This window comes from Lemur catta, chromosome 1 (assembly GCF_020740605.2).
Source record: "Lemur catta isolate mLemCat1 chromosome 1, mLemCat1.pri, whole genome shotgun sequence".
Lineage (NCBI taxonomy): Eukaryota > Metazoa > Chordata > Mammalia > Primates > Lemuridae > Lemur > Lemur catta.
In genome coordinates, this window is record NC_059128.1 from 224,053,613 (window position 1) to 224,076,534 (window position 22,922).

The following is a 22,922-nucleotide window of genomic DNA, read 5'->3' on the forward strand; positions in this document are numbered from 1 at the left end:
TACCTTTCATTCTCAAGACTTCAGTTATTTGCACTATTTTAAACTAGAACCAGATTGTTGTTTTTGTCATTACTACTGTTCTAGGGAAGTATAGGCATTATCTTCCCCTCTACCCCTGGCCCAACTTGTGGAAAAAATTCTTATGCAAATGGTTTCAATTTTTAGAATTATTACTGGGAAAATAATCTAATGTTCATTAAAACCCACTCAAGGTATATAAGTGAATGAGTAGGTATAGTAGATAAGGTTCAAAATTGCCTGAGTTTTAACTCCTCTAATTTGAGATAGTGAGTGTTAGGTTTACATGAGATCTTTTCTCTGCCCCAGAGCCTGGATCCCTGCACTCCGTAGGCCTGATTTCTTCAATGAGCGCTTACTGGCCACTCTCTAGCCTTCATGTAATGCCACATTGGATTGCCCATCTTCTCCTAATGTTTTGGATGTAGGGACTCTCAGGGTCCAGCATTGTGGTAGTGGGACTGGATGGCTTTTCAGACCCTTTCCTTTGTATGTTGTCTGATTTTGTGATCACACAATACCCATGTAGGCTTCCATATTAACCTTCTATGGAGTTTAAATTATTGAGTAGCCACATTTAGGAAAGCTCACAATGCCCAGAGCAACCTCAAGTCTCAATGTTAATAGCTTATTTGCTAGTTGCTAAGCACAGAGTATACATGCCTGTGTTCCTGACTGTTTAAAAGCCTTGTGTTAGTATTAATTTGATAGTGCCTAAATTAGGATATGGATAGCCTACCTGACATATAAATTTTCATTGCCATAATTTTTTAAATGTGATAATTACAAATTGTCCAAAGAAACATTCTTCCAAACCATGTCGAACTGTAGAGATTGTTCCTAAAATGACTTTGAAAAGTATTTTCTTAATGATAGTACTTGGAATTTTGATGCTTGAGTAAAGGAGGATTAATTTCTTGCAGGTTTTATTTTTGGAATTGAAGTTGCCACCAAATGGAGAGATGAAAAATCCAGGCGGCAAGAAAACTTTGGGTTCTACCAGAAGAGGGAAAGACAACGGACACAAGCTAAGGCTGGGAAGACAGTTCAGCACTAGTAAGGTGCTTTTTGGGGCAGTCACAGGGCAGAATCTGAACTACTTTTAGCATTTTGGTGCCTGGAAAGAATGCTGATAAAATCAAGATCCAACATAGGCCACCATATGAATTAATCCAGATATAAACAAACTGGTTTGTGGTTCGGTAGCCCACAAAATCTGTGGAGACATTCTAGCTTGAAAAATCTGGATTACAGCCAGGCACAGTGGCACATGCCTGTAGTCCAGCTAATCAGGAGGCTGAGGTGGGAGGATTGCTTGAGCCCAGGAGTTTGAGGCTGCAGGGGGCTATGATCACACTTGGGAATAGCCACTGCACTCCAGCCTGGGCAACATACCAAGACCCTGTCTCTAAAAAAAAAAATTAAAAAAATAAGAAAATCTGGATCATAATCTAAGTTAACAGTTGTATTCTTTCTATTGTTAAAACAGTATAAAGGTTTATAAACTCAGACCTATAGACGTTACTTAATTATTGCCATCCACAACCCTGGGACTTCCAGTATGATGTAATTCATAGAGTTATATGAACATGGAGAAGGGTGTGGAAGAACCTTTAAAAAGACAAACCCAGCCAGAACAAATATAACAATTTTTTTCTGTTCCAGGACAAAATAGTAAGTTTTCCATGAGTTTTAAGAATTTAATCTACTAATTTCAAAGTAAAGTTGCTAATCACAATCATGAAAACTGTATGCATTAGTAGGAAAGAAGAGAGAAAGGGTTTAATTTTACATTTTTACTGAAGTTCCGGAAAAATAAGGATAGAAAATACAGCATCAGAACTGTCCAAGTTGCCATTCTATAGAATTTTGATCCTTATACCATTAGCTATGGCTTCCTTGCTCTTGGGAAGTTTCCACAGCTACAGGCTGCAGTACAACTTTTTACTTGATCTCATTGGCCCTTTTATCCCACAAGTTCCTATTCCTTAATAGTTCGTTGAAAGTCCATAGCATGGAAAATTCAAAGTTTTAAAAATAAATGTCTTAGTTTCCACATGGTTTCCATATCAAGGAAAGTATCAACCAAAGTATCAACCAAAGTATCAGGGAAAGAAGGGAAACAGCTGGGATACTTCCAGTCATGTGAGGAATGGAGGGGGAAAATGCATGAAGAACAGAGATGATGGAAACTCTTGGTGGGGTGTGGGAAGGTTGTTACTTTGCTAAACTGACACTTAATTGATTTTTTTTAAAAGGTAGCTGTAAATTGATAGTGCTCAGCATTATCACATTTGCATTTTCTGAAGTGTAGTTATAGTTTTATCAATATGATGGTTTCCAAGAAAACTCAGTGATTTTGAGTTGTAGATATAGGAGTTATCAATTTAATTTTGAGAGTGTATCATTTACCTAAAAGAGATTCTAGTTTACAATGAAATTTGGGCGAGAATCCGATCTTACCTTATTGTATTTCTTTGGCAGGATGTTTTAAATAAATTAAAGGCATTACATCCTTTACCAGGCTTGATACTAGAATGGAGAAGAATCACTAATGCAATTACCAAAGTGGTCTTTCCCCTGCAGCGGGAAAAGCGTTTGAATCCTTTTCTTGGAATGGAAAGAATCTATCCTGTATCACAATCACACACTGCTACAGGTGATGATAAATCTTAAATATGAATAATATCCAATTTTGAAAGAAAAAATTTTTCATATACAGGCTGTCCCTGGGTTACAGACAACCTGACTTACAGCATTCCTTACTTACAAATGGGCTCCCAAGGCTCCCCATAAGAATAATTTATAATTAAATAAGTTAATAATTTGGGAACTAGTTTCTTTCATGCTTGTAAACAAACCCACATGGCGTAAACAGTTCATTGGCACAACATTTTATGCTAGCAGCTAGACTTATTATTTGTAGGGTTGTTTATGCACAGCATCACTTTCAACTTTTTTATTCGATTTTGTGAGTCTGTGTTTACCCTTATGACCATGCCTCCAAACTTAAAATCCACTGCAAGTCTAGGTGAGCCTGCAGCAAAGAGAAAGGTGATTATGATGGGAACGAAAGTAGAAATAATTAAGCATTCAGAGAAAGGCTAGAAGCCATCATTCACTGGGAAAGCGTTAGGCTTCAGTAGCTTGACTGTCTGAACAATTATAAAGTGAAAATAATGGAATATGTGAAAGGCAATGCTCCAATGAAATCAGCACAGTGGATTAATTATTGAAATGGAAAGGTTATTATTGATTTGATTAGAAGATCAAAATAAGCATAACATTCCTATTAGCCTAGTATTGATGTGACATTGGGTGTTAACTTTTAACATTCTTTTTTAAAATTTCTCTTATCTCCTATCTAAACTTTTTGTATGAGTTTGTTTTTATGTTCTGTTTGTTTGAATTAAAAGAAAGAGCAAAATAATTTCCATAACTTATTATTACAGTACAGGGTTATTATTATTACAGTATTACACTGTATTATTACCACATGTGAGCCACTGTAGTATTATTACTGTTATTATTACCATATATGCACTGTTCACCAGGGATCCTAGTTACATACAAATCTGACCTAAAGACATTATCAGAAATGTATCTCGTCCATAACCTGGGGACTGCCTATATAATATTTGCTTATGGTGGCTGAAGAATTCAAATGTTGATCATTGGACTCAATGAAGTTCCACAACATTTATAAAACACATACTACGTCCAAAGCATAGATATGTACTATCTGGCTACAGAGATGAGTTTTAATAAGATACAGTTCCGGCTTTTAAGTGCTTGTATGGAGTAACTGAGATGTCTGAGACAGCACATTGGATGAAAGTATACAGAGGAATTAGATATTTGAGTCAGTGATCTTACTGATTTCAGTCCCAGCCTTTTCCTGAGCCTCATAAGATTTCTCCAAGTTGTATCTAAGTAGGCCTCTGGGGGCAGCCTCTATAATGAGTGAGTGTCTTATTTTACCCAAGCAGAAAAGAAAGCTATAGAGCCCTTTGGGTGTCTCATGGGCCTGTTGGGACAGGTAAGCATGTAATCTGGTGAGGAAAGAAAGGATTCTTTGTCTAGGCAGTGCAAAACTCTAAATATTGGCTAACCATGATATGCAGTGGGAAAAGGGCACCTTTAACTCATTCATAGAGGAAGCAAGAAGTTCAGATTGGTGGTATAGAATGTGGGCTTTTTTTTTTATTTTATTTCAGCTTATCATCATGTGGGTACAAAAGTTCAGGCCACATACACTGCCCATGTCCCGCCCATCCCCCCGAGTCAGAACTTCAAGCATGTCCATTCCCCAGACAGTGCGCATTGCACTCATCGTATAGTTATACACCCATCCCCTCTCCCCACCCCCCACCTCAGTCCGATACCCAATTGGTGTTATTCCCAAATGTGCACTTAGGTGATAATCAGGGAAAATTGGATAGCCACATATAAAAGACTGAAGTAGGACCCACAGCTTTCACCTCTCATAGAATGTGGGCTTTGAAATCAGAAATCAAGGTTTGTATCTTGGTGCTGTGAATCTTTAGACAAGATATTTCTCAGTGCCTAGTTTTCTCATGTATTAAACAAGGTAATAGTAATCCTACCTCATCTGGTCATTCTGAGGCTTAAATAGGTTAATATATGTAGAGGGTTTAAAATAGTGTGTGCATGGCTCCTAGGAAGTGCTCAGTCTCAGCTGCTGCTGTTACTAAGGGTGGAGGCCTGAGGAGGTGCTTTTCTCTGCCTGCTTTATTCCTTGTTCTAAGCAACTTTCTCTTTTCCTTCTTCCCTATTTAGCTAACCTCTTGGCCCTTCGTAGCCATATCTTGCCCTGTTAGAACTTAAATTTCACTTTGAAACATATGCTAATGCTATAAACTTATGTAAAATAAAATCCTTGGTGATGAAAAAATAACACCAACCTAGAGTTTTCAAAGGAATCGCACATTCATTTGTTCTTTATAAGGCTGAAAGTGATTCTGTTTTATGATTGATTTTAGAAGTATAATTTTAATATTTTATAATTTTAATATTTTAGAAATACAAACTTACCTAAACATAGCAAAGCCATTTCATGATTAGAATTCATTTCTATTAAGTTATATTCATGCTTTGTGATTTATTTTTTTATCTGCCAGTGTTACTAATAGAGCGGGGCAGTGTGCTATTAAGTATTATCATAGAAAAGAAGACAATGTGCTGATGTAGAAAGAGCCTTGGATGCTTTCCTCTGCTAACTGTTAGCTTTGTAACATTGAACATGCCATTTAGTGATAACAATTATATTAAAACTTATCATTAATTGAACACTTACTTTGTGCTAAAAGCTAAATAACAGGGACATAATATCAGAGTTTTATTCAGGAAAACAATGTCCAAGGCACTTAAATAGCCTGATGCATATCAGAAGAAGATGAAATTATTTATAGTAGCTAGTAGACAGCCTGTTACAATGAAGAGCGTGTCATAAAACAGAGGGTTTTAGTGTTGCTGTGTATATTATAAGAACAATAACAAAATTAATTACTCAAACCTTTTTTGAAGAATGTTTATATGATTCAGAGAAATTCAATAATTACAAAAACAAAATGTGAAATGTTTGGGGGAAATAAAAGCTTTATAAGCATTTTTTAAAAATAACTTTCTGTTTATTAGAAAATTTATTATTAACCATGTGATTCTAATCTCCATCTGATTTAGTACTTCTCAGTACTATTGTTGATTATTTTGATGAATGATAATGATGATGAAGAAAACTGGCCAGGTGATATCTGAAAGTGATGGGCTTTTAGAGGCTTCACTGTTATTTCTTTAAGATTCATTTGATTAGGCTTTATTCATTAATATGGCTGCTAACCTGCTATAGTGCTGACATCTGGTACTCATTTTAGCATAGGAATAAGTTCAGTTTATCAAATTAGTTCTCATCATGGGATTGTTTTCTTTTTTAAATTCTTTTCATATTACATGGCTGGATACTTTCTAGGGGATTGTTTGCTAGAGCACTAGGTGAATGTAAAACATTGTATCTGATTCATATATTTATTCATTGGTATGGTCTTGTACTTATTTTGTCATTGTTACACACATGAAGATGAAAAATATTTTATTTCTATATAAATTTATTTTTAGCATTGATAGAGCATGAATTTTTAAGATATTCAGAAATACAAATACTGTAAGATAAATATGAGACTTTGTTTTCTAATTTTATATTTTATTTTGCTTGATTTTAGGACGAATAACCTTTACAGAACCAAATATTCAGAATGTGCCAAGAGATTTTGAGATCAAAATGCCAATGCTGGTAGGGGAAAGCCCACCTTCCCAAGCCATAGGCAAAGGCCTGCTTCCCGTGGCCAGGTAGACTGTTTCTCTGTATCTGTATTAATATACTTTTGTGAGTATGAATAGCTCAAAAATAGTTTATTAGACAAAATAATGAAATTAGTTTAATTTTGTGTTCCAGACATACCCATTTCTGTTCTAGGCATTATTCATTTCAAATCTGTAGTCTGTCTATAAAGAAGCTAATTGATGGTGAAAGGCTGAAAACATGGGCCATTAATTAAATCAACAGGATATATGCTTAATTTAAGTGAAATACTAAAGGGAAGAGTTTAGCAATGTCAGTGACATTCCCCCTCCTCCCCTCCTGTATACACATAAAAGGAAGGAAAAGCACAGATATTTATATTAGATATGGTCAAAGGGATTTGTTGACTTAAGGTAAATGTTGTGAATTATCTCAAGAGCAGTTTGTGGGAAGGGCTATTACAGAAACGTCTTGATGTTTAATTCAATGTTTGCTATAAGAAGTCATCTGGTATCTTTGTTAAGCTTCCAAGTGAGTTTCAGATGAGGTTGTTAAGTTTCTTAGATGGAAATATTGACTTTACCAGAAATCAGATCTTTTTCATATGTTTGAAACTGCTTCATGTCCATTTGATGATGTTTGCACCACAGAGGACAAAATAAGAAGGGTTGTAGCCTGAACCCTGGGTGCCGGGCACAGATGGAAGAGAGAGCTGCAGATAGAGGAATGCCATTTTCGGTTAGCATGCGACATGCCTTTGTGCCTTTCCCAGGTAAGGTGGCTGATAGTTTTTAAATTTCTCATTGCTGTGGGAATGTTTTTAAAACACTGATAAAGTCTGAAGTATGGTGAGACCCAGAAACATACAGTGGTCCCTCTGTCTTTCTTCTCTGCAGTGGAGCCTGTCTCTCCCCTTTGCTGTGCCAGGTCTACAGCAGTCATCATTGTCTTCATGATCTTCTCTGTGTGAAACTTCTGTGCTGTGTGCTCATCAGCAGCAGTTTGCTGAAACCATGTTTACTGAGGTCATTGTAAACCTCTCTGCAAAATCTTATGGATTTTGTCAGTCCTCATCCTCTTTGACTTCTCTGCAGTATTTGTCACTGTTCATCAACTTTCTCCTTCCTCAATCTCTTTCCTCCCTTGACCACTAAGGGCACAATTTGTCTCTCTTTCTGACTTGCTTTGCTCTTGTGTTTCTTCTTCCTTTTTCCACACTGCTGCTTCCCTTTGCTATCCTGTCTATCCTTCTGCCTGACCTCTCCTCAGTACTCTAATCATAAACCTTTTTGTCATCAAAACATTTGGAAGTCGTGATCCCAGATCATCCCTACTACTAGTATACACATTTGCTCCTTTATCTTTGGCCAGCTGCTAAGTCCAGGTGAGTGCAATTAACCATCTGAATTGATTTAAGTTCCATCAGAAACCTATTCCAAGGGTGAATTCAGGCCTATGATAACGTGACCTGCTTGACAATTTTCAGTTTTGCTTTATAAGTATGAACTATCAGCACACAAAATTCAGTCAGAGTTATACAAGGGAGTCTCCAGAAGGTCTGTGTGGTATATGGTAATTTAATGGAGGTTATGCAATCCTGGGTTTCTCCTTTTGTGTCATAAGGAAAGAAGCATGGCTGAATTTAAAAGTCATGTTATTCAACAGGAATTTAATGTGAGGCACATTTGTAATTTTAAATTTTCTAGTAGCCACATTGTAAAGATTTCCTCAGTTCAATATTTGAAAGGTCTCACCAGTTTCCACAGAGCATACTCACTTGGGGCTTTTATTTAGAAGCAAAGGAAATGGTGCAGCAAAAGAAAGAGAGTGTAGATAAATATTGGGGTCCACGAGACATTACATGCACAAGCTCCCAGAGGTCTTTATTCACACAGAGGGACCACACTTTATCTCTGGCTTGAACTGCCAAGATCTGTAAGAGAAATCTAGGCGTAAGGAGAGAGAGCTCAAAGCAGAAGTTCCCAGTGGGACTCTTATTCCTCTCTGGCTGTATAATCAAGCCAGGCTGACTTAATAGGTTAGGCCAGTGGTAAACTATCAGTAAAGAAACTAAACCTGTGGGTTAGCAGGGGTAATTTCAGATCTTAATTTATCATTAATCCCACTGCCCTAATTTTGGCCAAGAGTCAAAAACTGGATGTCCTGGTGTCCCTAGAGATGGACATAGAAGTTTTCTAGTTCACCTATCTTCTATCTTCTGTATCTTCTAAATACATTAAAATAGGGGGAGAAAGGTTGAAATTAATTGTAATACTTTATTTAATCCATAAATATCCAAAATATTACTACTTCACCATGTAATTTGTATAAGAATTATTCATGAGACATTTAACTTTTTTTTAATTTTAAGTCTTCTAAATCTGGTGTCTATTTTACAGTTATCTCAGTTTAGGCACTAAATTTTTATTAGAAATACTTGGTCTGTATTTATATAGGCATACTTCAGAGATTGTACAGGCTTGGTCCCAGACCATCACAATAAAGTGCATATCTCAATCAAGTGAGTCACAGAAATTTTTTGTTTTCCCAGTGCATAGAAAAGTTATGTTTACACTATACTGTAGTCTGTTAAGTGTATAGCATTATGTCTAAAAAGATGTATATACCTTAACTAAAAAATACTTTATTGCTAAGAAGTGCTAACGATCATTTGAGCCTTCAGTGAGTCATAATCTTTTTGTTGGTGGTAAATCTTGCCTCAGTATTGATGGCTGCAGACTGATCAGGGTGGTGGTGATTGCTGAAGGTTGGAGTGGCTGTGACAATTTCTTAAAATAAGACAACCGTGATGTTTGCAGCATTGACTCTTCCTTTCGAGAAAGACTTCTCTGTAGCAGGTGTTACTATTTGACAGCATTTCACCCACAGTAGAACTTCTTTCAAAATTGGAGTCAATCTTCTCAAACCCTGTTGCTGCTTTATTAACTAAGTTTATGTAATATCCTAAATCCTTTCTTGTCATTTCAACAATATTCACAGCATCTTTATCAGAAGTAGTTTCCATCTCAAGAAACCAGTTTCTTTGCTCATTCACAAGAAGTGACTCTTCATTTGCTCAAGTTTGAGCTTGAGATTGCAGCAATTCAGTCACATCTTGAGGCTTCACTTCTGGTTCTCTTGCTTTTTCCACCACATCTGCAGTTACTTCCTTCACTGAAATCTTGAACCACTCAAAGTCATCCTAGAGGGTAGGAATCAACTTCTTCTAAATTCCTGTTAATGTTGATATTTTGATCTCCCATGAATCACGAATGTTCTTAATGGCATCTAGAATGGTGAACCTTTTCCAGAAGATTTTCAATTGACTTTGCCCAGATCCATCAGAGGAATCACTGTCTATGGCAGCTAGCCTTACAAAATGTATTTCTTAAATAGGACTTGAAAGTTGAAATTACTCCTTAATCCATAGGTTACAAAATGAATGTTGCACAGACGGGCATGAATATAACATTTATCTTCCTGGACATCTCCATCAGAGTTCTTGGCTGATCAGGTGCATTGTCAGTGAGCAGTAATATTTTGAAAAGAATCTTTTTTCTGAGCAGTAGGTCTGAATAGTGGGCTTAAATATTCAGTAAACTATGTTGTAAACAGATGTGCTCTCATCCAGGATTTGCTGTTCCATTTATAGAGCACAGGCAGAGTAAATTTAGCATAATTCTTAAGGGCCCTAGGATTTTAGGAATGGTAAATAAGCATTGGCTTCCACTTAGAGTGACCAGTCACATTAGCCCCTAATGAGAGTCAGCCTATCCTTTGAAGCTTTCAAGCCAGGCATTGAGTTCTCTCAAACTATGATAAAAGTCCTAGATGGCATATTCTTTCAATATAAGACTATTTTATCTCCACTGAAAATGTGTTGTTTAGTGTAGCCACCTTCATTGGTGATCTTAGCTAGATCTTCTGGATAACTTGTTGCAGCTTCTCCATCGGCACTTACTGCTTCACCTTATACTTTTGTTTTATGGAGATGGCTTCTTTCCTTAAACCTAATAAGCCAACCTCTGCTACCTGCAAACTTTTTTCTGCAACTTCATCACATCTCTTGGCCTTCATAGAATTGAAGAGAATTAGGGCCTTGGTCTGGATTAGTCTTTGGCCTAAAGGAATGATGTGTAGCTGGTTTGATCTTCTATCTAGACCACTCAAACTTTCTCCATATCAAGCATAAGGCTGTTTCCCTTTCTTATCATTCATGTGTTCACTGGAGCAGCAGTTTTAATTTCGTTCAAGAACTTTTCCTTTACATTCACAACTTGGCTAACTTGCAAGAGGCCTAGCTTCTGGCCTATCTATCCACATGCCTTCCTCACTAAGCTTAGTCATTTCTAATTTTTGATTTAATGTGAGAGACATGCTACTCTTACTTTCACTCGAACACTTAGTGGCCATTGTAGGATTATTAATTGGCTTAATTTCAATATCATTATGTCTCAGGAAACAGGGAGGCCTGAGGAGAGGGAGGGAGATGGGGAAATGCTCGGTCAGTGGAACAGTTGAAACATTTATCTGTTGAGTTCACCATCTTCTATGGGTGTGGTTCATGGTACACACAGTGACAATGGTAATATCAAAGATCACTGATTACAGATGACCATAACGGGTATAATAATAATGAAAAAGTTTGAAATAATGCAAGAATTACGAAAATGCGACACAGAGACTCAAAGTGAGCACATGCTGTTGGAAAAATGGCACCAGCAGACTTGTTCAATGTACGGTTGCCACAAATCTTCAATTTGTTAAAACACACATACAGTATCTGCCAAGCACACTAAAGCGATACACAATAAAATGAGGTATACCCATATTTTATAAAATTTATAGTTGAGGGCCGGGCACGGTGACTGACATCTGTAATCCTAGCACTCTGAGAGGCCGGGGAGGGAGGATTGCTTGAGGTCAGGAGTTTGAGACTAATCTGAGCAAAAGTGAGACTCCATCTCTACTGAAAATAGAAAAAAAAAAAATTAGCTAAGTGGCTAAAAACAGAAAAAATTAGCCAGGCATGGTGGTACGTGCCTATAGTCCCAGCTACTCAGAATGCTGAGGCAGGAGGATAGCTTAAGCCCAGGAGTTTGAGGTTGCTGTGAGCTAGGTAGATGCCACAGTACTTTAGCCTGGGCGATAGAGGTCTCCAAAAAAAAAAAAAAAAATTGTAGCTGAAAAGGTAGGTTCACATGCCAAAGTTGTTTCAAACATACTTTGAAATTTTCTAGTAACTAAATTGAGTACCAAAGACTCATTAAAAGAAAATTATCCACATCTACATTGACAAAGGTGGTTTATTTATTTATTTTTTCTCCTATGGTCTTGTCTGACTAGTTCATTTTTTTTAGAAATATTGATTTAACTTAGAAGCAAAAACATCCATTTCAAAACTATATCCAGTTTAAGTAAATTCACTAACTCTCATGCTAATTCATCATTACAGAGTGACCCTTATCTGAAATCCTTGGGACCAAAAGTATTTTGGATTTTGTATTTCTTCAGATTTTGGAATATTTACATACACATCATGAGTGAGATATCTTGGGGATGGGACCCAAGTCTGAACATGAAATTCATTTATGTTTTATGTATACCTTATACACATAGCCTGAAGGTAATTTCATATAATATTTTTAATTTGTGTATGAAGCAAAGTTTTGACTTTGACCTGTTACATGAAGTTAGATGTGAAAATTTTCACTTGTGGCATCATGTTGGCACTCAAAAAGTTTCAGATTTTGGAGCATTTTGAATTTCAAATTTTCACATTAGGGATACTCAACCTGTATTATAACAAATTGAAATGACTATTACTTAAATCAAAAAGCACCTTTAAATTTATCCACATCAGATCATTCTTCATAATTTTTTTACATTTGTAGCTTAAGTAACACTGTTGATTACGATTAAACTCTACTGCATATTGATCATGTTTGAAAAATGTGTAAGATAATTATTATTGATTTGTTTTATGAAAAGTTTCCGTTTCCAAATAAATTCTCACACCTGCCTGGCTAGGTCACAAATAAGTGTTTCCCTTTCTTGGAGCTTCCTGGCAGGATTCACCATCTGCTGACGAAGGAGCCCTTTGAATAAACATCAGAGGTATCCAGGTAACAGTTTCCACAGGCTTTGAGTGCGACTGGACTGGCTTCAGGGGTGATGTGGTGCTAGAGGCCACGAGGGAGTGCTAATGTCACTCTTAACTCTTCAGTGCTCAGACATCAAATGTGCATCCACAAGCATCAAGAACACCCAGGAAAACATGACCTTCCCAAGTGAACTAAATAAGGTACCAGTGACTAATCCTGGAGCAATGGAGATATGTGACCAGACAAAAAAATTCAAAGTAGGTGTCCTGAAGAAGTTCAGTGAACTTCAAGAAAACACAGAGAAGCAATTCAGAAGCCATTCACAGAAATTTAACAATGAGATTGAAACAATAGAAAAAATCAAGCAGAAATTCTGCAGCTTAAGAATTCAATTGACACACTGAGAAATGTATCAGAGTCTCTAAACAGCAGAACTGACCAAGCAGAACAAAGAATTAGTAGGCTGAAGACAGGCTGTTTGAAAATGTGAAGTCAGAAGAAAAAAAAGGAAAAAAAAGAATAAATCATGCCTACAAGATCTAGAAAATAACCTCAAAAGGGCAGATCTAAGAGTTATTGACCTTAAAGAGGAAGTAGCAAAAGAGATTGGGGTAGAAAGTTTATTAGAAGAATACAGAGAACTTTGCAAACCTAGAAGAAGATACCAATATTCAGGTATAAGAAGATCATAGAATACCAAGCAGATTTAACCCAAACAAGACTACCTCAAGGCATTTAATAATGAAGCTCCCAAAGATCACTGATGAAGAAAAGATCTTAAAGGAAGCAAGAAAAAAAAAGAAAGGATAAAATAAAAAAACACAGGAGCTTTGATACGTCTGGCAGCAGACTTCTCAGTGGAAACCGTACAGGTCAGGAGAGAGTAGCGTGACATATTCAAAGTGCTAAAGGCACAAAACCTTAACTCTAGAATATTATACCCTGCAAACATGAAGGAGGAATAAAGACTTTCCCAGACAAACAAAAGCTGTGGAATGTCATCAACACCAGACCTGTCCTACAAGAAATGCTAAAAGAAATTCTTCAGAAAGAAAAGGGCATTACTGAACAGGACATTACTGAACAATAATAAATCATTTGAAGGTATACAACTAAGAGGTAACAGTAACTGCACAAAAATAGAACACTCCATTCCTATAATTGCAGTGTATAAACCACTTATGTCTTCAGTGGAAAGTCTAAAAGACAAACCTATCAAAATAACTATAACTTTTTGAAAGATAGATACTATTAAAAAAATATGGATGGAAACAACAAAAAGTTAAAAAGTGAGGATAGATGGAGTTAAAGGATAGAATTTCTGTTAGATTTCTCTTTGTAAGCAGAGTTGTGTCATATGCTTAAAATAATTGCTTATAAAATGTTTTTAGCAAGCCTCTTGGTTACCTCAAGTCAAAAAACCTACAACAGACACACACAAAATAAAAAGCAAGAAATTAAAACACACTACCAGAGAAAATTACTTTTAACTAAGGGTGACAGGAGGAAAGAAAAAAGAGAAGACCACAAAACAACCAGAAATCAAATAATATTATGGCAGTAGGAAGTACTTACCTATCAGTAATAATATTGAATGTGAATGCACTAAACTCTCCAATCAAAAGACAGAGTGGCTGAATGGATAAAAACAAAATAAAACAAAACCAAGAAAAGAAAATGAGCCCACCATATGTTGTTTGCAAGAGAACACACTTCACCTATGAAGACACACTTAGACTGAAAATAAAGGGATGGAAAAAATATTCCATGCACAACAGAAACTGAAAAAGAGCAAGAATAGCTATGTTTATATCAGATAAAATAAATTTCAAGACAAAAACTGTAAAAAGAGACAAAGAAGGTCATTATATAATGATACAAGGGTCAAATCACCAAGAGGATATAATAATTCTAAGTATATGTGCTCCCAATACTGGAAGACACAGATATATAAAGTAAAGATCATCAGAGCAAAAGAGAGAAATTGACCCCAATACGATAAGGGTTGGAGACCTCAGCACTCCACTTTCAGCATTAGACAGATCATCTAGATAGAAAATCAACAAAGAAACAAACATTAGACTTAACCTGTAATATAGAACAAAATGTACCTAATAGATATTTACAGAATGTTTCATCCAATAGCTGTAGAATACACTTTCTTCTCCTTCTCTTCAGCTCATGGATCATTCTCAAGGATAGATTTCCAATGTTACGACACAAAACAAGTCTTTAAAAATTCAAAAGCATTGAAATCATACCAGGTATTTTCTCTGATCACAATGGAATAAAACTAGAAATCAATAACAAGAAGAGCATTGGAAAAATATACAAACACATGGAAATTAAACAATATGCTTCTGAATGGCCAGTGGGTCAATGAAAAGATTAAGACAGAAATTAAAAAGTTTCTTGGCTGTGCAGAAGCTTTTTAATTTAGTCAGGTCCCATTCATTTATTTTTGTTGTTGCTGTGATTGCCTTAGGGGTCTTCTTCATAAATTCTTTGCCTAGGCCAATGTCTATAAGAGTCTTTCCTACATTTTCTTCTAGAATTCTAATAGTTTTGCACCTAAGGTTTAAGTTTGTTATCCACTGTAATTTGATTTTCGTGAGAGGTGAAAGCTGTGGGTCCTGTTTCAGGCTTCTACATGTGGCTATCCAATTTTCCCAGCACCATTTATTGAATAAGGATTCTTTTCCCCAGAGTTTGTTTTTGTCTGCTTTGTCAAAGATTAGATGGCTATATGAGGATGGTTTTATATTTGGATTTTCTGTTCTGTTCCACTGGTCTGTGTCCCTGCACTTGTGCCAATACCAAGCAGTTTTAATAACCACAGCCTTGTAGTATAGTTTGAAGTCTGGCAAATTAATACCTCCCATTTTGTTTTTATTGCTTAAAATTGCTTCAAGAGTAAACAGACAACCTACAAAATTGGAAAAAGATTTTTGCATACTACACATCAGATAAAGGACTGATAACAAGAATCTATTTAGAACTCAGGAAAATCAGCAAGAAAAAATCAAACAACCCTATCAAAAAGTGGGCAAAGGACATGAATAGAAATTTTTCAGAAGAAGATATAAGAATGGCTAACAAACATATGAAAAAATGCTCAACATCTCTAATCATCAGGGAAATGCAAATCAAAACCACAATGAGATATCACTTAACTCCAGTGAGAATGGCCTTTATCAAAAAGTCCCAAAACAACACATGTTGGCGTGGATGCGAAGAGACAGGAACACTCATACACTGCTGGTGGGACTGCAAACTAGTGCAACCCCTATGGAAAGCATTATGGGGATACCTTAAACAGATTCAGGTAGACCTACTATTTGATCCTGCAATCCCATTATTGGGCATCTACCCAAAGGAACAAAAGTCATTCTATGAAAAAGACACCTGTACCGGAATGTTTATAGTAGCACAATTCACAATTGCAAAGATGTGGAAACAACCCAAATGCGCATCAATACATGAGTGGACTAGTAAAATGTGGTATATGTACACGATGGAGTATTACTCATCTATAAGAAATAATGGTGATATAGAATCCCTTTTGTTCTCCTGGAGAGAGTTGGAACCCATTCCATTAAGTGAAATATCTCAAGAATGGAAAAATAGGCACCACGTGTACTCACCAGCAAATTGGTTTCCCTGATCATCACCTAAGTGCACATTTGGGAATAATACCAATTGGTTTCAGACTGAGGTGGGGGGGGGGAATGGGATGGGTGTATACCTACATGATGAGTGCATTGCGCACTGTCTGGGGAATGGACACGCTTGAATGTTCTGTCTCGGGGGGATGGGCGGGACATGGGCAATATATGTAACCTGAACTTTTGTACCCCCATAGTAAGCTAAAATAAAAATAAAAATTTCTTGAAACAAATAAGAATGAAAGCACAATATATCAAAACCCATGGGATATAGCAAAAGCAATAATAAAAGTTTATAGCTATAAGTGCCTACCTACATCAAAATAGTAGAAAACCTTCAAAATAAATAACCTAATGATGCATCTCAAGGAATTAGAAAAACAAGAGCAAACCAAATCCAGAATTAGAAGAAAGGAAATAATAAAGATCAGTGCAGAAATAAATCGAAACAAAAAAATACAAAAGATCAACAAAACAAAAAGTTGTTTTAAAATTGACACACCTTTAGCCAGACTAAGAAAATAAGAGAGAAGACCCAAATAAATAAAATAAGAGATGAAAAAGAAGACATTACAACTGATACTGCAGAAATCCAAAGGATTGATAGATACTGCTATGAACAACTATATGCCAGCAAATTGTAAAACCTAGAAGAAATGGATAAATTCCAGACACATACAACTTATCAAGATTGAACCAGGAAGAAGTCCAAAACCTGAATACACCAATAACAACTAATGAGACAGAAACAGTAATAAAAAGTCTCCCATCAGATAAAAGCCCAGGACCTAATGACTTCACTGCTGGATTCTACCTATAATTCAGAGAAGAATTAATACCAATCCTACGTAAACTATTCCAAAAAAGCAAGGAGGAAGGAATACTCCCAAACCCATTTTATGAGGCCTGTATCACCATGATACCCAAATCAGAAAAGACACAACAAAATAAGAAAACTACAGACCAATATCTCTGATAAATATAGATGTGAAAATCCTCAACAAAATGCTAGCAAACCAAATTCAACAACACGTTAAAAAAATTATTCATCGTGATCAAGCAGGATTCACTCCAGGGATGCAAGGATGGTTCAACACATGCAAATCAATGTGATACATCATATTAATAGAACAAAGGACAAAAACCATATGACCATTTCAATTAATGGTGAAAAGGTATTTGATAAAATTCAACATCCCTTCACGATAAAAACTCTCTAAAAACTAGGTATAGAAGGAACTTACCTCAACCTGACAAAAGCCATACATGACAGACTTACAGCAAGTATCATACCAAATGGGGAAAGACTGAAAGCCTTTCTTCTAAGATCTGGAACAAGACAAGGATGCCCACTTTCACTACTGTTATCAACATAGTACTGGAAGTTCTAGAAAGAACAGAAGAGAAACAAATAAAGGGCATCCAAATTGGAAAGGAAGAAGTCAAATTATCATTATCTGCAGACAATACGATCTTACATCTAGAGAAACCTCAAGACCTCACCAAAAAACAAAAGCAACAACAAAACTGTTAGAAATGATAAACAAATTCAGTAAAGTTGCAAGATACAAAATCAATATGCAAAAACTAGTAACATTCCTATATGCCAAGAGTAAACAATCTGAAAAAGAACCAAGGAAGTAATCCAATTTACAGTAGCTACAAATAAAATAAAATACCTAGGGATAAACTTTACCGAAAAAGTAAAAAATCTCTATAATGAAAAGTTTAAAACATTGATGAAAGAAATTGAAGAGGACACAAAAAAATGGAAATATATTCCATGCCTGTAGATTGGAAGATTCAGTATTGTTAGTGTCCATATTACCCAAAACAATCTACAGATTTAATGCAATTCCCATCAAAATACAATGACATTCTTCAGAAAAAAAAAAATCACCAAATTTATATGGAACCACGAAAGACCAAGAAGAGCCAAAGCCATCCGAAGCAAAGAGAACAAAACTGGAGGAATCACGTTACCTGACTTCACATTATACTACAGAGCTGTAGTTACAAAATCAGCGTGGTACTGGCATAAAAACAAACACATAGAGCAATGGAACAAAATAGAGTATCCAGAAATAAATCCACACATCTATAGTAAACTCACTTTGACAGAGGTGCCAAGACCATACAGTGGGGAAAGGACAGTCTCTTCAGTAAATGATGCTGGGAAAACTGGATATCCATATGCAGAAGAATGAAACTAGACCCTTCTCTCTTGCCATATATAAAAATCAAATCACAATGGATTAAATGCTTAAATCTAAGATCTGAAACTACTAAAAGAAAACAATGTCTCTTCAGTACATTGGTCTGGGCAAGGAATTTTTGAGTAATACCTCAAAGCACAGGGAACCAAAGCAAAATTGAACAAATGGGGTAATATCAAGCTAAAAAGCTTCTGCACAGCAAAGGAAATAATCAACAAAGGGAAGAGAGAGATGGGAGAAAATATTTGCAAACTACCTGACAAGGGATTAATAACTAGAACATATAAAGAGTTCCAAAACTCTATAGGAAAAAAATAATTTGATTAAAAAATGGGCAAAGGATCTGAATAGACATTTCTCGAAAGAAGACATACAAATGGCCAACAGGTATATGAAAAAATGCACATCAGTCATTAGAGAAATGCAAATCAAAACTGCAATGAGCTATCTCGGCTTAGTTAAATGGCTTTCATCAAAAAGACAGGCAATAACAAATACTGGTAAGAATGCGGAGAAAGGAGAACTCTTATACACGGTTGGTGGGAATGTAAATTAGTGCAACCACTATGGAGAACAGTATGGAGGTTCCTCAAAAAAACTGAAAATAGAACAACCATATGACCCAGTGAGACTGCTGGGAACATATATGCAAAGGAGGGGAAATCAATATATGCAAAATATGTCTGCACTCCCATGTTTACTGTAGCACTATTCACAGTAGCCATGATTTGGAAGCAATGTAAGTGTCTATGAACAGATGAATGGATAAAGAAATTGTGATACATATACACAATGCAATATAATATGGCCACACAAAAGAATGAAATCCTGCCATTTGCAACAACATGGAGAGAACTAGATGACATTATGTTAAGTGAAATAAGCCAAGCACAGAAAGATAAATCTTGCATGTTCTCACTCATATGTTGGAGCTAAATATTAAGGTTGGTACAAAAGTAATTGTGGTTTTGGACTGTGAATTTTAAATCATTATAACTAAGCTCAAATATAGGAACCATTACAATCAACACATTTTTGCCAATGAGAAGTAAGTTTGTTCATTCCTGTAATGTAACTGTGCTTCAGGATTCAACAAACTGTTGGAAAGCATTTTCTGCATCCTGCTGGTTGTGGAAATGTTTTCCCTGGAAAAAGTTGTCAAGATGCTTTAAGAAGTGGTAGTCAGTTGGCGAGAGGTCAGGTGAATATGGCAGATGAGGCAAAACTTTGTAGCCCAACTCATTCAAATTTTGAAGTGTTGGTTGTGTGACATAAGGTCAGGTGTTGTCCTGGATAAGAATTGGGCCCTTTCTGTTGACCAGGCATTGCAGTTTTCGGTGCATCCCATCAGTTTGCTGAGCATAGTTCTCAGATGTCATGGTTTCGCCGGGATTCAGAAAGCTATAGTAGATCAGACTGGCAGCAGACCACCCAACAGTGCCCATGACCTTTTTTTGGTGCACGTTTTGCTTTGGGAAGTGCTTTGGAGCTTCTTGGTGCAGCCACTGAGCTGGTCATCACCAGTTGTCATATACAAGCCACTATTCTTCACACATCACAATCGTTTTTTGTGGTGTACAATAAGAGAAGATGACACTTCAAAATGATTTTTTTTATTTTTGGTCAGCTCATGAGGCACCCACTTATCGAGCTTTTTCACCTTTCCTACTTGCTTCAATTGCCATAGAATGGTCAACGTTGAGTTCTTTGGCAACTTCTCATGTAGTTGTAAGAGGATCAGCTTCAATGATTGCCTCAATTGGTTGTTGTCAACTTCCGATGGCCAGCCACTGTGCTCATCTTCAAGGCTCTCCCTTTCCTTTGTAAAACTTCTTGAACCATCCCCACACTGTACATTTGTTAGCAGTTCCCGGGCCAAATGTGTTGTTGATGTTGCCAGTTGTCTCTGCTGCTTTATGACCCATTTTGTACTCAAATAAGAAAATCGCTTAAATTGGCTTTTTTTTTTTTTTTTTTTTTTGAGACAGAGTCTCACTTTGTTGCCCCGGCTAGAGTGAGTGCCGTGGCATCAGCCTAGCTCACAGCAACCTCAGACTCCTGGGCTTAAGCGATCCTCCTGCCTCAGCCTCCCGAGTAGCTGGGACTACAGGCATGAGCCACCATGCCCGGCTAATTTTTTTGTATATATATTTTTAGTTGGCCAGATAATTTCTTTCTATTTTTAGTAGAGACGGGGTCTCACTCTTGCTCAGGCTGGTCTCGAACTCCTGACCTCGAGCGATCCACCCGCCTCGGCCTCCCAGAGCTAGGATTACAGGCGTGAGCCACCGCGCCCGGCCTAAATTGGCTTTTTGTCTAACATTTCGAAGATATACAACTATTATGTACCCATAATAATTAAAAAAGAAAACCAGTCTATGGCCACTAGGACCTATGTTTGAATACAGTGCCCCATAGTCGTCTTTGATATCATCTCATACACATATTGGTCTAATTTTGAGTTTTTGAGGTCCATCTTTTGTTCTGGTGTCTAGGTATTTCCTTTTGAAGGAGTTTTGTGTATGTGTGTGTATGTGTGTGTGTGTATATATATATATACACACATATATATATAAGTAAAATGTATTTTTATATGTTATTGCATTTTATCGAGAAATCTTATAGGAATTGTTCTGTTAAAGTCCTAAAACTTTTTGCTTTCTGTTTTAATGGATAATTTCTATTGACTGTTTTAATGTGCACTAATCTTTTCTTCTATAGTGTCTAATTGCTGGTCCTTTTGGATCATTTGCAAATTTGTCTTTACTTTTTCTATGACCCCACTTTTATTTTTAAAATATTTTGTTTTTGCCATGCATATCTAATCCACTCATTTCTAATCTATAGCTAAATTATCTTAATTCTCTTAATAACTCTCACTTGTTTACCACTTGATTTTTTCATTAAATGTCTTTGTTATTGTTGAAGCAAAGCACATGTTTCTCTCCAGCCCATTTAACATGTGCAGACATTAGACACCAGTTTCTCCTTTAATTAGTTTATTCATTCAACAACCATTTGTTAAGGGCCTGTTTTGTACCAGGATTGTGTAAGATTTTCTGTGGAAAGAAAAGGAAAATGGTCTCCTCCTATCCCGAAGGACTCAGTGCCACTTTGGAGAGGCTTGAAAGAACCATTTTAGATTATGTGCCAGGTGCTGTGGGTACACTGAGGGGAAGCACTCCACAGTGTTAGGGGAAGAGGTCAGGGGTGGCTTTACCCATATTACACATACTTAGAAACTAAATGGAAAAAAAAGTGATCTAAGATACAGAACTAAATTACATCATATTAAGAGCAAGGTTTTGACATTTGAACATATTTCAAAATTCTAAATTAGAACTAAATTGCTGTCATCCTGCTCAATTATGTAGAAATTGGATTATATTATATAGAACTTTGTACTAGCTTTTCTAAAATCATTTTTGTTTCAGGTGGTTTAATATTGGCTGCTGATTACTCTCAGCTTGAACTGAGGATCTTGGCTCATTTATCCTGTGATTGTCGTCTCATTCAAGTATTAAACACTGGAGCTGATGTTTTTAGGAGTATAGCAGCAGAATGGAAGATGATTGAACCAGATTCTGTTGGGGATGATCTGAGGCGACAAGCAAAGCAGGTGATCTTAGTAAACATGATTAATATAAATGAGAAGAATTGAATGATTAGAAAAAGTTAAAAATTATCTCAATTGTTTGTAGGTAAGGAACAATGTCTTTGTCTTTGGATCTTTCAAACCACATTTCATCTGAGCCTACCTCATGGTATTCATTATACTTACTTTTGTAAAGGCAATAGAAAGAACCAGGAAAACTGAAATCTGAGGACACTTAGTGCCAGGAAAGCCATATGCATTTAAAACCATAGTATGACTAGTCACAGTGCCTGGTACTCAGTAGATAATTATTTAAGAATGGTAGATGTCATTGTTGTAGTGGAGGTCATTGTGTGTGTTTGTGTGTACATACATATATATATATATATATATTTTTTTTTTTTTAATCTCTTTCTAGTCTCTAAGTGTCCTGAGGTAAAGTTCCATATTTTCCTTTTTATATTTTCCCACAGCATCAAGCCACAGTACTTTGTATAGAAAGTGCGCTCTAAATGTTTGTTGAAAAAATATTGCAGAGCTGTGGGTTATGGTTAATAACTGATAGCTTTTTAGCTTTTGAGGCTATTGATTAGTTAATCAACCTGTGAAACCTTCATGTTGCCCTTGTACCTTTGAAATGGATCCATGTTATTAGTTCCTACTTCTGGATAAGTATTAGGCACAGAGAAGGCCAAAGGCCACATTTACACCGTTTCCTGTCCTAGATTAACAGTGATACTTCCTTACCACATGATCTGTGGGAAATCTATGCCATTTGCAAGAGAGCAGGATTGTTAGCTGAGGTAAAGGCACACCACCCCACCCTGAGATCTTGCTTTATTAGTCTGCCATTCTAGTTACTCACAGCTGTAATTCTTTTTTTTTTTTTTTTTTTTGAGACAGAGTCTCACTTTGTTGCCTAGGCTAGAGTGAGTTCTGTGGCGTCAGCCTAGCTCACAGCAACCTCAAACTCCTGGGCTCAAGCGATCCTACCGCCTCAGCCTC

At 36.4% G+C, this 22,922-nt stretch overlaps 1 protein-coding gene across 1 annotated transcript in view; it reads left to right on the forward strand.

Moving 5' to 3' along the window:
- POLQ (DNA polymerase theta) overlaps positions 1–22,922 on the forward strand; it is a 98,272-nt gene that overhangs the window by 58,003 nt on the left and 17,347 nt on the right. Inside the window, exons 21-25 of the mRNA XM_045540178.1 lie at positions 942–1,079; positions 2,503–2,677; positions 6,258–6,384; positions 6,988–7,109; positions 21,757–21,941. Coding sequence (XP_045396134.1) covers positions 942–1,079; positions 2,503–2,677; positions 6,258–6,384; positions 6,988–7,109; positions 21,757–21,941 — 747 coding nt within the window. The remainder of the gene's footprint in view (positions 1–941; positions 1,080–2,502; positions 2,678–6,257; positions 6,385–6,987; positions 7,110–21,756; positions 21,942–22,922) is intronic.